The sequence below is a fragment of the Bufo bufo genome, chromosome 5 (genome assembly GCF_905171765.1).
Source record: "Bufo bufo chromosome 5, aBufBuf1.1, whole genome shotgun sequence".
NCBI lineage: Eukaryota > Metazoa > Chordata > Amphibia > Anura > Bufonidae > Bufo > Bufo bufo.
The window spans coordinates 96356718-96374629 of NC_053393.1; the positions used below are offsets into that span (position 1 = coordinate 96356718).

A 17912-nucleotide genomic window follows, 5' to 3' on the forward strand; every position below is an offset into this window, starting at 1 on the left:
CATTCAGATGTCCGCATGATTTTTACGGATCCACTGATAGATGGATCGGATCCGCAAAACGCATCCGGACGTCTGAATGAAGCCTTACAGGGGCACGATCAATGACTGTGGTTATCACCCCATATAGACTCCCTGATCACCCCCCCTGTCATTGATTACACCCCTGTCATTGATCAACCCCCTGTAAAGCTCCATTCAGACGTCCGCATGATTTTTACGGATCCACTGATAGATGGATCGGATCCGCAAAACGCATCCGGACGTCTGAATGAAGCCTTACAGGGGCGTGATCAATGACTGTGGTGATCACCCCATATAGACTCCCTGATCACCCCCCTGTAAAGCTCCATTCAGATGTCCGCATGATTTTTACGGATGCACTGATAGATGGATCCGATCCGCAAAACGCATCCGGACGTCTGAATGAAGCCTTACAGGGGCATGATCAATGACTGTGGTGATCACCCCATATAGACTCCCTGATCACCCCCCTGTAAAGCTCCATTCAGATGTCCGCATGATTTTTACGGATGCACTGATAGATGGATCCGATCCGCAAAACGCATCCGGACGTCTGAATGAAGCCTTACAGGGGCATGATCAATGACTGTGGTGATCACCCCATATAGACTCCCTGATCACCCCCCTGTAAAGCTCCATTCAGATGTCCGCATGATTTTTACGGATGCACTGATAGATGGATCCGATCCGCAAAACGCATCCGGACGTCTGAATGAAGCCTTACAGGGGCATGATCAATGACTGTGGTGATCACCCCATATAGACTCCCTGATCACCCCCCTGTAAAGCTCCATTCAGATGTCCGCATGATTTTTACGGATGCACTGATAGATGGATCCGATCCGCAAAACGCATCCGGACGTCTGAATGAAGCCTTACAGGGGCATGATCAATGACTGTGGTGATCACCCCATATAGACTCCCTGATCACCCCCCTGTCATTGATTACCCCTCTGTAAAGCTCCATTCAGATGTCGGCATGATTTTTACGGATGCACTGATAGATGGATCGGATCCGCAAAACGCATCCGGACGTCTGAATGAAGCCTTACAGGGGCGTGATCAATGACTGTGGTGATCACCCCATATAGACTCCCTGATCACCCCCCTGTCATTGATTACCCCCCTGTCATTGATTACCCCCCTGTAAAGCTCCATTCAGACGTCCGCATGATTTTTACGGATCCACTGATAGATGGATCGGATCCGCAAAACGCATCCGGACGTCTGAATGAAGCCTTACAGGGGCATGATCAATGACTGTGGTGATCACCCCATATAGACTCCCTGATCACCCCCCTGTCATTGATCACCCCCCTGTCATTGATCACCCTCTGTAAGGCTCCATTCAGATATTTTTTTGGCCCAAGTTAGCGGAATTTATTTATTTTTTTCTTACAAAGTCTCATATTCCACTAACTTGTGTCAAAAAATAAAATCTCACATGAACTCACCATACCCCTCACGGAATCCAAATGCGTAAAATTTTTTAGACATTTATATTCCAGACTTCTTCTCACGCTTTAGGGCCCCTAGAATGCCAGGGCAGTATAAATACCCCACATGTGACCCCATTTCGGAAAGAAGACACCCCCAGGTATTCCGTGAGGGGCATATTGAGTCCATGAAAGATTGAAATTTTTGTCCCAAGTTAGCGGAACGGGAGACTTTGTGAGAAAAAAATAAAAAATATCAATTTCCGCTAACTTGTGCCAAAAAAAAAAAATTTCTATGAACTCGCCATGCCCCTCATTGAATACCTTGGGGTGTCTTCTTTCCAAAATGGGGTCACATGTGGGGTATTTATACTGCCCTGGCATTCTAGGGGCCCCAAAGCGTGAGAAGAAGTCTGGTATCCAAATGTCTAAAAATGCCCTCCTAAAAGGAATTTGGGCACCTTTGCGCATCTAGGCTGCAAAAAAGTGTCACACATCTGGTATCGCCGTACTCAGGAGAAGTTGGGGAATGTGTTTTGGGGTGTCATTTTACATATACCCATGCTGGGTGAGAGAAATATCTTGGTCAAATGCCAACTTTGTATAAAAAAATGGGAAAAGTTGTCTTTTGCCAAGATATTTCTCTCACCCAGCATGGGTATATGTAAAATGACACCCCAAAACACATTCCCCAACTTCTCCTGAATACGGCGATACCACATGTGTGACACTTTTTTGCAGCCTAGGTGGGCAAAGGGGCCCATATTCCAAAGAGCACCTTTAGGATTTCACAGGTCATTTACCTACTTACCACACATTAGGGCCCCTGGAAAATGCCAGGGCAGTATAACTACCCCACAAGTGACCCCATTTTGGAAAGAAGACACCCCAAGGTATTCCGTGAGGGGCATGGCGAGTTCCTAGAATTTTTTATTTTTTGTCACAAGTTAGTGGAAAATGCTTATTTTATTTTTTTTTTTCATATAAAGTCTCATATTCCACTAACTTGTGACAAAAAATAAAAAGTTCCATGAACTCACTATGCCCATCAGCGAATACCTTGGGGTCTCTACTTTCCAAAATGGGGTCACTTGTGGGGTAGTTATACTGCCCTGGCATTCTAGGGGCCCAAATGTGTGGTAAGGAGTTTGAAATCAAATTCTGTAAAAAATGACCTGTGAAATCCGAAAGAAGCTCTTTTGAATATGGGCCCCTTTGCCCACCTAGGCTGCAAAAAAGTGTCACACATCTGGTATCTCCGTAATCGGGAGAAGTTGGGGAATGTGTTTTGGGGTGTCATTTTACATATACCCATGCTGGGTGAGAGAAATATCTTGGCAAAAGACAACTTTTCCCATTTTTTTATACAAAGTTGGCATTTGACCAAGATATTTATCTCACCCAGCATGGGTATATGTAAAAAGACACCCCAAAACACATTCCTCAACTTCTCCTGAATACAGAGATACCAGATGTGTGACACTTTTTTGCAGCCTAGGTGGGCAAAGGGGCCCACATTCCAAAGAGCACCTTTCGGATTTCACAGGTCATTTACCTACTTACCACACATTTGGGCCCCTAGAATGCCAGGGCAGTATAACTACCCCACAAGTGACCCCATTTTGGAAAGAAGAGACCCCAAGGTATTGGCTGATGGGCATAGTGAGTTCATGGAAGTTTTTATTTTTTGTCACAAGTTTGTGGAATATGAGACTTTGTATGAAAAAAAAAAAAAATCATCATTTTCCACTAACTTGTGACAAAAAATAAAAAATTCTAGGAACTCGCCATGCCCCTCACGGAATACCTTGGGGTGTCTTCTTTCCAAAATGGGGTCACTTGTGGGGTAGTTATACTGCCCTGGTATTCTAGGGGCCCAAATGTGTGGTAAGGAGTTTGAAATCAAATTCAGGAAAAAATGAGGAGTGAAATCCGAAAGGTGCTCTTTGGAATATGGGCCCCTTTGCCCACCTAGGCTGCAAAAAAGTGTCACACATCTGGTATCCTCGTACTCAGGAGAAGTTGAGGAATGTGTTTTGGGGTGTCTTTTTACATATACCCATGCTGGGTGAGATAAATATCTTGGTCAAATGACAACTTTGTATAAAAAAATGGGAAAAGTTGTCTTTTGCCAAGATATTTGTCTCACCCAGCATGGGTATATATAAAATGACACCCCAAAACACATTCCCCACCTTCTCCTGAGTACGGAGATACCAGATGTGTGACACTTTTTTGCAGCCTAGGTGGGCAAAGGGGCCCATATTCCAAAGAGCACCTTTCGGATTTCACAGGTCATTTTTTACAGAATTTGATTTCAAACTCCTTACCACACATTTGGGCCCCTAGAATGCCAGGGTAGTATAACTACCCCACAAGTGACCCCATTTTGGAAAGAAGAGACCCCAAGGTATTCGCTGATGGGCATAGTGAGTTCATAGAACTTTTTATTTTTTGTCACAAGTTAGTGGAATATGAGACTTTGTAAGAAAAAAATAAAAATAAAAATAAATCATAATTTTCCGCTAACTTGTGACAAAAAATAAAAAGTTCTATGAACTCACTATGCCCATCAGCGAATACCTTAGGGTGTGTACTTTCCGAAATGGGGTCATTTGTGGGGTGTTTGTACTGTCTGGCCATTGTAGAACCTCAGGAAACATGACAGGTGCTCAGAAAGTCAGAGCTGCTTCAAAAAGCGGAAATTCACATTTTTGTACCATAGTTTGTAAACGCTATAACTTTTACCCAAACCATTTTTTTTTTACCCAAACATTTTTTTTTTATCAAAGACATGTAGAACTATAAATTTAGAGCAAAATTTCTATATGGATGTCGTTTTTTTTGCAAAATTTTACAACTGAAAGTGAAAAATGTCATTTTTTTGCAAAAAAATCGTTAAATTTCGATTAATAACAAAAAAAGTAAAAATGTCAGCAGCAATGAAATACCACCAAATGAAAGCTCTATTAGTGAGAAGAAAAGGAGGTAAAATTCATTTGGGTGGTAAGTTGCATGACCGAGCAATAAACGGTGAAAGTAGTGTAGGTCAGAAGTGTAAAAAGTGGCCTGGTCTTTCAGGGTGTTTAAGCACTGGGGGCTGAGGTGGTTAACTCTGCCTGTGCAGTGAATTTGGAGCCCTGTACACAGCTCTTTCACACAGTGTACTTTTAATGCATGTGTCAAAACCGTTCCAGTTTTTCTTGTGTCATATTCAACATTTCCATTATTTTACGGCAGCTTCAGGAGCAGAGAAAGCAACAGGAAGGCGTGGAAGCACAGTTGGCGGAGAAAAGATCGCAATGCCTGTTATCACAGGCCGCAGTACATCAGCTAGAAGAACAGTATTTAACCACTGCTCAGTCTGTTCAGGACCGCATTGTATCTGAGCTTCGGTATGTATATTACAAATGGGCCTCCTAAATCAAATATGATGAGATCCATGAATACTAGCTATTTTAGGTCTCTTTCACACGGGTGTCATGAATTTGGGCCGGATAAGATGCGCGTGCGTCGCGGGAAAATGCGCAATTTTTCCGTGTGAGTGCAAAACATTTTAATGCGTTTTGCACGCACGTGAGAAAAATCGGCATGTTTGGTACCCAAACCCGAACTTCTTCGCAGAAGTTCGGGTTTGGGTTAGGTGTTGTGTAGATTGTATTATTTTCCCTTATAACATGGTTATAAGGGAAAATAATAGCATTCTTAATACAGAATGCTTAGTAAAAATAGGGCTGGAGGGGTTAAAAATAATAATAATAATAATTTAACTCACCTTAATCCACTTGTTCACGCAGCCCGGCTTCTCTTCTTTCTTCTTTCTTCGGGACCTGGGTAAAGGACCTTTGATGACATCACTGCGCTCATCACATGATCCATCGCCATGGTGATGGATCATGTGACGGACCATGTGATGAGCGCAGTGACATCACCACAGGTCCCTTTCCTCCTGCACAGCAAAAAAGAATAAAGAAGAGAAGCCTGGCTGCGCGAACAAGTGGATTAAGGTGAGTTCAATTTTTTTTATTTCATTTTTTTTTAACCCCTCCAGCCCTATTTTACTAAGCATTCTGTATTAAGAATGCTATTATTTTCCCTTATAACCATGTTATAAGGGGAAATAATAATGATCGGGTCCCCATCCCGTTCGTCTCCTAGCAACCATGTGTGAAAATCGCACCGCATCCGCATTGCACCCGCGCGGAAATCTCGCCCGTGTGAAAGAGGCTTTATGGAATGGGAGTCAATGGGAGTCAACCCAAGTACGGTATGCTTCTGCATCTCCATCCACTGTTATTTCTGGCACTGGTGGTTGATCGGCGGGGGTTTCGGACCCCCACCGATCTAAGGTCTCATTCACACGATCGTAGTGTTTTGCGGTCCGTAAATTGCGGATTCGCAAAACACGGATACTGGCCCTTGTGCATTCCGCAATTTGCAGACCGCACATGGCCGCCCCTATAATAGAAAATGCCTATTCTTGTCTGCAATTGCGAACAAGAATAGGACATGCTCTATCTTTTTTGCGGGGCCGTGGAACGAAACAACGGATGCGGCCAGCACATGGTGTGCTGTCTGCATATTTTGCGGCCCCATTGAAATGAATGGGTCCGCACCCATTCCAAAAAATTCCCGAGGATGGGTCATCAATATTAAGAGCCTGGAAAAACCTTTTAATGAGAGCTGTATACATTTGATCTGTGGAAAAAAACATAATGCATCAGCACTCTGCAAACACAAATAAAGTACAATAATACCATGATTATAGAAAACATTCTGGTGCTAATGCTACGCTTATTTTGTAAATTTGAGATTCATGGCAAATACATTTTGTACAAAATTATTTGGACCCGTCTGCCAAACGTCAAGGCGATCTCTATAAGACGGGAACCTGACACTAAATACTACCTGTTATGTGCCATACTGGCCACCATAAAATTCAGGGAATGCAGGTTCCACATGCATGCTGGGTCCACTCTGCTTTTTACCATTTCTTGTGCCATAATGGCCTCCATTAAATCCAGGGAATGCAGGTACTGACATGCATGCTGAGCCCACTCTATACCTCTCCTGGTGCCAGAAGCCAGGCAGACGGGTCCAAATAATTTTGTACATAATTTTGCCAAGAATCTCAAATTTACAAAATAAGAGTTGTATTAGGACCAGAATATTTCCTATAACTATGGCATTGTACGTTATTTGTGTTTGCAGAGTGCTGTTGCATTGTGTTTTTTGTTTTTGTTTCGTCTTTTGAGCCATGGCAGCGTGCACCTGCGCACATTGGGATGTGCTGACTGACCCCCTTTTTCTTGCAGTTGTACATTTGATCTGTCCCTAGTAAAGGTAGGTGTCTGGAAAGCAGTACAATAGCATATGTATGCCCTACCTCTGTAGCTATTCAGGAGGCCATTCTTGCATTGTAAAATATACACTGATCTATACAATTAGTCACTTCTGTTAGTGATGCAAAATAGTGTGTTTAGCAGGATCATTCATGTAATCATGTTCATGAATAGCATTACTGAGATCCAGGGACCCAGCAACAGATTTCCATAAGGTGGAGTGAGACCCGTGTACTTGTGGCAGTTTACCCCTGGGCCGATAAACAGCTGACAATATGAAGATCATTATCATGGTAATGACCCTGTTTACACATAAGAAGGGCTTGTAACAATTTGGGCAGTTTCATAGGAGACTAGATATTGTTCACACCCCAAGAACTGTTCTCCGTTCATTCAGTAATTGTCGGACTACTCATGTCTCCGGTGGCAACTAGCCTTTACAATAAGAAAGAAAATAATGATAAGCATACGTCACACATGTTCCAAAGCATGTATCTTTAAGCTATCATGACTAATTACTAATTTAGCATATGGCTATGGCACAGCAGGGACTTTTGGACCCCAATCTTTTCCTATAGAGAAAACCGATATGGGCAACTCATAGGGAATTCTTACAGTTGCCACATGACTTTTTATTCTGTAGGGAACATTAAGGTGACACGATGATCGGCGGATTAACCAAGGTGATCATGCGATCAATAGTCATCATGGAGTTCTAAGGGCACATTTAGAAGAGTGATCCATGTTCTGTCCGGTAAAAACTGATTATTTCCATCCATGTAGAATCAGTTTTGTCTCTCACTGTGTTCCCTTTGTCCCTTTTTTTTCTATCCGTTGTGGGGTTTCTTTCTGGTAGATGGGGTAAGCGGACGCAGTACAGAGGCAAAAGACAAGTTCTTAACGCAAAACTTCAGTGTTTATTCTTACTTGAGGCAAATGCACAAAACAATGCATTACTTTGCAGTCTTCGTGTTTACTTCACACACAATGGAAAGTACATCTTGGTGTTACTTCACACAAATTGGAAAGTTTAATATAAGACAAGTAGCCTTGATGTCCATTCTGCCTCCAGCAGTCCACGGCAGGCTTTAGGGCGCCTGTTTCCTCGGCCCATGGGTCTCAGCCCTCCAACCTGGCACCAAGCCTCAGATCCCAACACAGAGATCCTGCTGCTGAGCCCAGCTGCCTATTCAAGGACAGCCAGGTGATCCCACCTGGCTGCAAATCAGCCCAGCAGCACACGCTGGGAGGAAAATACCTGTTTTCCCAGACCATTCCCCTCACTGTGTCACATACCCCCCCTTTTTTCAACCCTGAAGGGGTGAACACTTGCAAGACAATGTACTCGGGACAGGGCATCCGCATTTCCCTGCAACCGGCCTGCCCTGTGTTTCACTGTAAATTTAAAGTTCTGTAGGGAAAGGAACCATCTGGTGACCCGGGCATCTTTGTCCTTGGCCTGGCTCATCCACTTGAGAGGGGAGTGGTCAGTCACCAGGCAGAATTTTCTCCCCAACTAATAATAACGGAGAGACTCGAGTGCCCACTTGATAGCCAGGCACTCACTCTCCACTATTACTGTACCTGGTCTCGGCTGGGATGAGCTAACAGCTGAAAAAGACAACGAGACTTCTCGTTGACTTCCTGAGACAGTACAGCACCGAGGCCTACTTCAGAGGCATCGGTCTGTACTATAAATTCCTTTTTGAAGTCGGGAGTCACCAAAACCGGGGACCCGCACAGGGCCGACTTCAAAGCGGAGAAAGCCTCTTCCGCCTGATCATCCCGGCGAACCATCACTGACTTGCGTCCCTTCAAGAGCCCTGTCAATGGCGCGGCCACATTAGCAAAGTGGGGAACAAACCTCGTGTAATAGCCCACCATTCCCAAGAACGACTTTACTTGCCTAGTAGTGACAGGTCGGGGCCAATTCCGTATCGCCTCTATTTTGTTCACTTGGGGTTTGATGACTCCGCACCCAATGACATACCCCAGGAATTTAGTCTCCTCTAACCCTATCGCACATTTTTTGGGGTTAGCGATTAGTCCAGCCTTCCGAAGGGAGTCCACTACGGCCTGCACTTTGGGTAGGTGACTTTCCCAGTCTGTACTGTGGATGACAATATCGTCCAGGTAAGCTGAAGCGTACTGACGATGTGGACGAAGCACAATGTCCATAAGTCGTTGAAAAGTGGAGGGGCCCCATGCAGACCAAAGGATAACACCTTATATTGGTACAGCCCCTCTGGTGTGATGAAGGCAGTTTTCTATTTGGCAGCCTCCGTCAAGGGTAGCTGCCAGTACCCTTTGGTGAGGTCCAAAACAGAAAAATACCGGGTTTGTCCTAACCTCTCGATAAGCTCATCCACCCGGAGCATGGGATACGCATCGAATTTGGAAATCTCGTTTAGTTTACGAAAATCGTTACAGAACCGTAACATCCCGTCCAGTTTGGGTATTACAACTATAGGACTGGCCCACTTACTTTTAGACTCCTCAATAACGTCTAGTTGCAGCATTAGCTGCACTTCCTCCGAGATGGCTTGTCGCCGATCCTCGAGTACCCGGTATGGTTTTAACCAGACTTTTGCCTGAGGCTAGTGACAATGTCATGCTGAATTGTGGAAGAGCGTCCGGGGAAGTCTGAGAATACATCCGTGTTCCTGCTGATGAACTCTGTTTAGAGGAGAGGCTGTCAGCAATCTTCACTGTGGCAACCGCTTACCTTGCAGACCGAGGGGCCGGAACCTCTTTCCCTAGAAAACTTGGCTGCGGGCTGTCGTCAGTACCGGTCTCCCTATCTTTCCAAGGTTTGAGTAAATTCACATGATACACCTGCTCCGGCTTTCGCCGCCCTGGCTGGTGTACCTTGTAGTTTACCTATCCAACTTTTTTGATTATGGGTCCCTGCCACCTAGCCAGGAACTTACTGTCCACATTCGGTACCAGAACCAAAACCTGATCTCCCGGGTTAAAGATCCGGACCCGAACCTGCCGATTATAGAGCCGACTTTGAGCTCGCTAAGCTGCCTCCATATGCTCTCTTACAAGAGGCAACACTGTTTCCATATGTTCCTGCATCTGGGTGACGTATTCAATAATATTTTTATATGGGGTGGGTTGTTGCTCCCACGCCTCTTCGGCTATGTCCAACAGACTACGAGGATGTCTGCCGTATAGCAGTTCGAAGGGCGAGAACCCAGTAGAGGCCTGGGGCACCTCTCACACTGTGAACATAAGATAGGGCAGAAGGAGGTCCTAGTCCTTCCCATCCTTAGACACCACTATTTTTAACATGTTTTTTAATGTTTGGTTAAACCTTTCTACCAGGCTGTCAGTTTGCGGATGATAAACGGACGTCAGTACTGGGCCTATGAGGTCCATAGCGATTCGCTCAAACTGTACCTCGATGATCGGGAGAGGTACTAAGGGATTGCGGAAAAGGTGCCGGGGGCTAGTTGTTGGGCAGGTCGGGCAAGACTTGCAAAATTCTTCAACCTCTCTCAACACACTGGGCCGGGTTGGTTCAGTGTTATGGAATGGGGCTCTGCTATTGAGTGTACAGCATATGTAATGCACTGGATACCACACTATCCTAAAATGTATCACCTATTTATCACCTATTCACACCTGTGTCTGTGGTTCCACCCCTGGGCTACCCACTGATCACGAGAATGTAGGTCTCTAAGTCCCCTGTGTGAAAGAAGCCGTGGTGTGCATGCGTGACCACCACTCGTCTGTCTATGGGAATGCCGGGTACAGTGCTCAGCTGTCTCCAGCATACTCGTAGACATGAGCAGTGGTCACACAGTGGACTTTGGAACCCCCTATTTATGGGTGGCAGCAGTTGGACCTCTAATGATCAGACATTTATCACATATCCTGTGGACAACCCCTATTAAGACGCGAATAGAATTTATAACCCAATACATATGTTTACATATGATTGGAAATAAATAAATTGAAGGGGTGCTGCAGCAGAATGGTGGTCTCTTTGCATCTCTTACAAACACAGCACCACTCTGATCTATGGGCTGTGTCCAGTATTACAGCTCAGCCCTATTGACTTTACTTGTAAATCTTTGAAAGGGTTCTCAGGCCTGTGTTGCATCGGGGATTGCAGTTATTCTATTCAATTATCTATTTTATAGCAAAGAGGCAGAAAAGTTACGGACTCAGGTGAAAGAAAGGCAACTTACGGCAGATGAAGATAAATACCTGCGAAGCAAAATGATGGAAGATTGTGCACGTCTTACCAAAGAAAATGGCCACTGGCAATCTAGAGTTCTGGAAGCTACCAAACAACTTGAAGAGGTTAGTACCCTAAATACCGTAACAAAAAAACGGTATCACGTATCGCAGGCGCGGTAGCTGATAAGAGGTAACAGATTTTTCTGTTACCGTAAATACCGTTTGCTTCCAAACTTCAAAAATATTTGCTCGCTTTCAGTCATGCTCCTGTAGTGATGTTATCATAGCATCTGTCAAAGGTTCCGACTTGTAATCATTCCCTATGTCTGAATGAGTCTATACACTGGTGCTTTTAGACTTCAGTGCAGGCTTGGACTAATTAGAAGTGTATGTAGGATCATGTGTATGGCCAGTCAGCTGCCAGCAGTACATAAAGCTGCTGAATTATGTAAAGAGAAAAAACAAACTTTTTTTTGCACAGCTCACCCTGAATTTGCGTAATCCAGACACTTATGTAATATGAAGGAAAAGGCAGCACGGATGAATCCTCCGGAACTGGGGTCATGAGAGACTTCAGTAAAAAAATTTCAATGGATCCAGCACCTTGGAATTTAAAATAAAATGTAACTTTTTTTTACGTGAATAAAAAAAAAACATGGTGTCCTCAGGTGGACGCGTTTCGTGCAGATCGCGCTTCATCAAGCAGCTCCACATTATAGTAACTAATGGTGGGAACAGTTCTGAACATTAGGAAGAAGAAAAACAGGCACTCACCATCTGGATTTTGAGTTAAAATGTACAGATATCTTTATTATATTTTTCCACATAAAATAAAGATTAAAACATACAATATAGAGCTACTGCTTCTTTTTATGAACACTGGCTGGTGGAGGTAGTTTCTTGTCCCTTGACTGAAGATCACTATTTAGTATATATTGTGATACAAATATGTGTATATTACCAATATGCATATACTTTTAGGGGAAATATATCAAATGTATATCACCTAAAATCTCGTAAATATTGTGCCTATATTTACACCATGAACTATGAATGCTTGATAGCTGAATACATATAATTTAGTGCATAAAAGGTTGAGTACATTCACCGTGAATTATGAGTGCTTAATAGCTGAGTACATAGTTAAAAAACTAAATAAGTACCGTATAATATGTGCAAAAAACATTCCCCGTAAATTAATAGTATTTGATAGCTGAGTACAAAATTGAAAGTTAATTGCTTATATTGTGCATAAGGTAAAGGCTGAATACATAAAATCTCTACAAGCTGAATACATATACTATATCCACAAATAGTTAAAAAGGTAAAAAAAAGTTCATCCCAAAAAACGGAAAAATGTCACTTTAATCCACCATACGTGAGTACAGCCTTCCCTTTGTTAAGAGCGGTAGGGTTATAGTCTCTGTATTATACAGTGTGAACTTGGTACAGTCCTCCAATCAATAGTATAAGTATGCATACATCTGTCCAAATGGCTATATTGATGTTAATGGGTTAATCCTTATGGTAGAAAACTGTTAATCCGTCTAAGAATGGGTATTTAAGTCACTCCTGTTGATATACTTTCCAATTTGCTGAGTACATATAGGTTAAGTATATATGAAAACAGAATGACTAATTCGGCAGAGTAAACAGGTTGCGGTGTTCCACAGGTTAGTATATAGTGGATACTACGGTGAGTATGTTAGTTGGTTAATCGTTATGTCTCTACTCACAAGAGACCTTTTTGTATGGTGGCTGGTGGCGGGGGCGTCCCACCCGCTGCACAGCCCCTCACCCGTCCTTGTTTCTTTGCGTGGCACTGCTGTTCTGTCCCTGATGGATTCGTGTAGTGGTTCCCACTACACAGACGGCGTCTCACGTGGTGTAGAGCCGATCATGTGAGGTAGGGATAGCTCACGTGTTCTTTCGTGGAGTGCTGCTTGTTCCTATTATGATTCAATGGGGATATTGCCTTAATTTCTTACAGTCTTGTAGTGCCGACCATCAGATTAGGTATACAGTATATAGAGGGTCCCGTCCTGTATCCGCCAGACGCGTTTCGAGGTATTTCCACCTCTTCCTCAGTGGCTATGAGCAAGGTCGGGTCCCTCCTGCTTTTTTATACTCGCATTTTCTCAATTTTCCACAAAATGTGGAATGGATTTTTTAAAATTTTGTATCCATTTTTACAGCTGGTAAATATAAGGGTTACCCACTCTTGTCTTATATTTCATATGATATTGCTTCTCTACTATACATAAGAGCAAAATAAATAAAAAAGGCACTAAAAAATCTGTTGCGTTTCTATTGCAATTTACATGCAGGTTTTTTAGGTTTAATGCGTTTTTTTGTAATTGGTTGCTTAAAGGGAACCTGTCACCAGGAATTTGTGTATAGAGCTGAGGACATGGGTTGCTAGATGGCCGCTAGCACATCCGCAATACCCAGTCCCCATAGCTCTGTGTGCTTTTATTGTGTAAAAAAAACACGATTTGATACATATGCAAATTACCCTGAGATGAGTCCTGTCCCTGACTCATCTCACCTACAGGACTCATCTCAGGGACAGGACTCATCTCACACAGAGCTATGGGGACTGGGTATTGCGGATGTGCTAATGGCTATCTAGCAACCCATGTCCTCAGCTCTATACACAAAATCCCGGTGACAGGTTCAACTTCATTATCCACACTAAACCATTATTTTTCATATATTATTAAAGGACTCTATTTCAAACATGGATCGGCTTCTAATTCAATACATGAGTATATGCTTTCTTTTTGTATTCTTCTGTTATGTTCTTATTAGTAGAAAGAGGGGTGCTGGTCTTACCCTGAGGGGAGATCATGGCGCCAAGAAGTTGGCTAGGCACACGATGTCCCATCAGTGAAAGACCCCCACCCCTGTAATCATAAGAAGCTGAAGATCTCAAATTCTGAATTGAGACCTCCGGGTATCAGAGTTTTGAAATCATAAATACGTCTCGATTCCTGTCTTGACATTTTTGAAATATGGTTTCCACCTCTTCACTGTACCTCTACTTTCTCAAGGGCTGTAAATAGCAATCCACTTGGATCTTTATTGTGGTGGTGTTTAAAATGTAGAGATAGTGAGTGTTTCTCGTATCCATTTTTAATATTGGTGACATGCTCAGAGATTCTTTTTTTTAAGGTTCTTTTGGTTCTTCCTACATATTTTTTTTTTGCATGGCCACTCTATTATGTATATTACACTGAACATTAAACATGGCCGGTCTAATTGCCTCAGTGGAACGAGTGAGGCAGGGAAGGGTTGGTTATGGATATGCCATATATGTGTGAGATAAGCATAAACCCTTTAACATGTATGCAGCTTTCTGTTTGCATTGTATGCCCGAAGGCTAATTATTTCCAATTAACTGAGGAGCCCCCCACAATTCCTTTATTCATCTCTATCTCCCCTGACTCCACCAAAGACATGCCTACGAGCAGATACCAGACAATGGGGTAGAGAAGTCCCACCTGTACATTGCCTGTGTCTCCTGATGACACACATTCTGCAGATCACCCTAATTATAAGATTGTCAGCGGATTTGCAGATGAACGCTTATAGATGGCCAGCCTTCCCTTGCTGCTTATCTCCCAGGAGAACAAAGGATCAGACCGGTTACAATCCAAACTGTCCAATCCTCTCTTCCTCCAACATTCGATATCTGAGGGCCACGGCAAAACATTGGTTGTGCATTGAATGATTATGAGATCCATATTACTGATTACTAAATGATGTACCCAGAAGGCTAAGAAACAACGGTCCCATCATTTAAAGATGCATACTATCTCTTGGATAATATGCCAAAACAGTAGGATCAGTTAGGGACCCCTAAGAACAAAGGGACAGAGGTCCCCTCTGCATTATGCTTGGAGCGGTGTTACAATTCCCTAAGTAAGTAATGGTCCTTTCATTCTAGGAATCATGCTGGTCCTGGCAATTGGTCCCCCATTGAGCGGAAGATGATGCCATAGCCAAATAATACACCATCATTTACCTTAGTGGGAAAACCCCTCTGAGGTCCATTTAAAGTGACACAGTTACTAACCCCTAGCCCAGCAGTCGGCAACCTTTGACACTGCCGCTGCTGTGAAACTACAACTCCCGGCATGCACACTTGCTTGACTTTTCTTGTAATTCCCTTAGGCCCCTTTCACATGGGCGTCCCGGATTTGCTCCGGATGCGTCACGTGTGCATTGCGGAAAAACTGCGCGAGTAGGCACGCAATTGCAGTCCGTTTTGACTGCGATTGCGTTCCGATGTTCAGTTTTTTTCCACGCGAGTGCAATGAACTGAATGTGGTACCCAGACCGGAACCTGGACTTCTTCACTGAAGTTCGGGTTTGGGTTAGGTGTTCTATTCATTTGGCGCTCATCTGAACAGCCCGATTGAAGTGAATGGGTCTGGATTCAGTGCGGGTGCAATGCATTCACCTCACGCATTGCACCCGCGTGGAAAACTCGCCCGTGTGAATGGGGCCTTAGAAGTGAAATGCTTCTGGGAGTTGTAGTTTCAGAACAGGTGGGGGTTGCTGATTCCTGTACTAACCCCATTTCCTGTCTACATTTGACACAAATTTCAGAAACTAGAAAGAACTTACAGTACAGTAGAAGCAAGAACGTAAAATTGTGTACCTTTTCAGACTTGATTTGGATTTTAATTCTCTACTCTCATACAGTGCCTTGCAAAAGTATTCACCCCCCTTGACTTTTTTCGTATTTTGGTGCCTCACAACCTGGAATTAACATGGATTGTTTGAGGATCTGCATCATTTAATGTACAGAATATGCCCAGAACTTTGAAGATTATTATTTTTTATTGTGAAGCAAACAACAAATAGGACAAAATAACAGAAAAGGTCAATGTGCAACTATTCACCCCCCTAAAGTCAATACTTTGTAGAGCCATCTTTTGCGGCAATCACAGCTCCAAGTCGCTTTGGATAAGTCTCTGAGCTTGCCACATCTTACCACTGGGATTTTTGCCCATTCCTCCTTGCAAAACTGCTCCAGCTCCTTCAAGTTGGATGGTTTGTGCTTGTGAACAGCAATCTTTAAGTCTGACCACAGATTTTCTATTAGATTGAGATCTGTGCTTTGACTAGGCCATTCCAATCCATTTACATGTTTCCCCTTAAACCACTCAAGTGTTGCTTTAGCAGTGTGTTTGGGGTCATTGTTCTGCTGGAAGGTGAACCTCCGTTCTAGTCTCAAATCACGCACAGAGTGGTACAGGTTTTGCTGAAGAATATCCCTGTATTTAGCACCATCCATCTTTCCTTCAACTCTGACCAGTTTCCCAGTCCCGGCTTCTGAAAACCATCCCCCCAGCATGATGCTGCCACCCCCATGTTTCACTGTGGGGATGGTGTTCTTGGGGTGATGGGATGTGTTGGGTTTTCGGCAGACATAGTGTTTTCTTTAATGACGAAAAAGTAAAATTTTAGTCTCATCAGACCAGAGCACCTTCCTCCATTCATTTTGGGAGTCTCCCACATGCCTTTTTGCAAACTCACAATGTGCCTTATTGTTTTTAGCTGAAAGTAATGGCTTTCTTCTGGCCACTCTACCATAAAGCCCAACTCTATGGAGGGTGCAGCTTATTGTCGTCCTATGTACAGATACTACAGTCTCTGCAGCTCCTCCAGGGTTACCTTAGGTCTTTGTGCAGCCTCTCTGATTAATGCCCTCCTTGCCCGGTCCGTGAGTTTTGGTCGGCGGCCGTCTCTTGGCAGGTTTGCTGTTGTGCCATGTTCTTTCCATTTTGTTATGATAGATTTGATGGTGCTCCTGGGGATCATCAAAGATTTGGATATTTTTTTATAACCTAACCCTGACTTATACTTCTTAACAACATTGTCCCTTACTTGTTTGGAGAGTTCCTTGGTCTTCATGGCAGTGTTTGGTTAGTGATGCCTCTTGCTTAGGTGTTGCAGCCTCTGGGGCCTTTCAAAAAAGGTGTGTATATGTAATTACAGATCATGTGACACTTAGATTGCACACAGGTGGACACCAGTTCACTAATTATGTGACTTCTGAAGGTAATTGGTTGCACCCAGAGCTTTTTATGGGCTTCCTAATAAAGGGGGTGAATACATACGCACGTGCAGATTTTCTGTTTTCTATTTCTAAACAATAGTTTTATTTATATATTTTTCTCATTTCACTTCACCAACTTAGACTATTGTGTTCTGATCCATCACATAAAATTCTGATTCACAAAACATTGAACTTAAGGCTGTAATGTGCCAAAATACGAAAAAAAAGTCAAGGGGGGTGAATACTTTTGCAAGGCACTGTATGTTCTGAAGATTCAGAATTTTGACTTTTATACACATTCGCACTTACAGGAACGACAACTCCGAGAACAAGAAAGCTTGAATCGCACAAAAAGAATTTCTGAGATAACATCAGGGAAGGAGAAGGAGAGACATCTAGAACTGACCCTGTCACACTGGAGAAGACTTGTACACGATGAGAAGGAAAAAGTTGCTGCAGCTCAGGAACAGGTTTGCTAATAATATAGTAATTATATTATATAAGTAATATAATGGTTATAGTAGAATAGTAGACATTTACTGTAGGCTGTAATATCCACAAAGCACTGCGTGGAAGGCTATGCACTCAGTGGTTGGTAGGACTAGGTGTTCACCAGAGCCAGCTGCAGGGCAGAATGGATTTGGCTGCAAGGACCCAGATTATGTCTGCAGAGTAAGGTATCGGACTGCTGGTGGGAGCTTGCTAGAAGCAGACTGACTAGAATGGCCGGGCTGCAAACAGTCGACAAGCATGGCCAAAACCTGGAGAGGTAATCCAAAGACAAGCCACAGTCAGGATACCAGGAATAATCCGAAGAAACAGCTATGACCTTGTACAGAAAATAATAGCGCT

General features: G+C 43.4%; 1 protein-coding gene across 4 annotated transcripts in view; it reads left to right on the forward strand.

The window, feature by feature from the left end:
• LOC121001282 (myosin-9-like) overlaps nucleotides 1-17912 on the forward strand; it is a 95851-nt gene that overhangs the window by 50511 nt on the left and 27428 nt on the right. For all 4 annotated transcript variants that reach the window (XR_005779021.1, XM_040432277.1, XM_040432276.1 and 1 more), the window contains exons 7-9: nucleotides 4698-4852; nucleotides 10951-11113; nucleotides 17372-17530. Coding sequence is in view for 3 of the 4 variants with exons in the window: in XM_040432277.1 (XP_040288211.1) it covers nucleotides 4698-4852; nucleotides 10951-11113; nucleotides 17372-17530 (477 nt within the window). In the remaining variant the exon portion in view is untranslated. The remainder of the gene's footprint in view (nucleotides 1-4697; nucleotides 4853-10950; nucleotides 11114-17371; nucleotides 17531-17912) is intronic.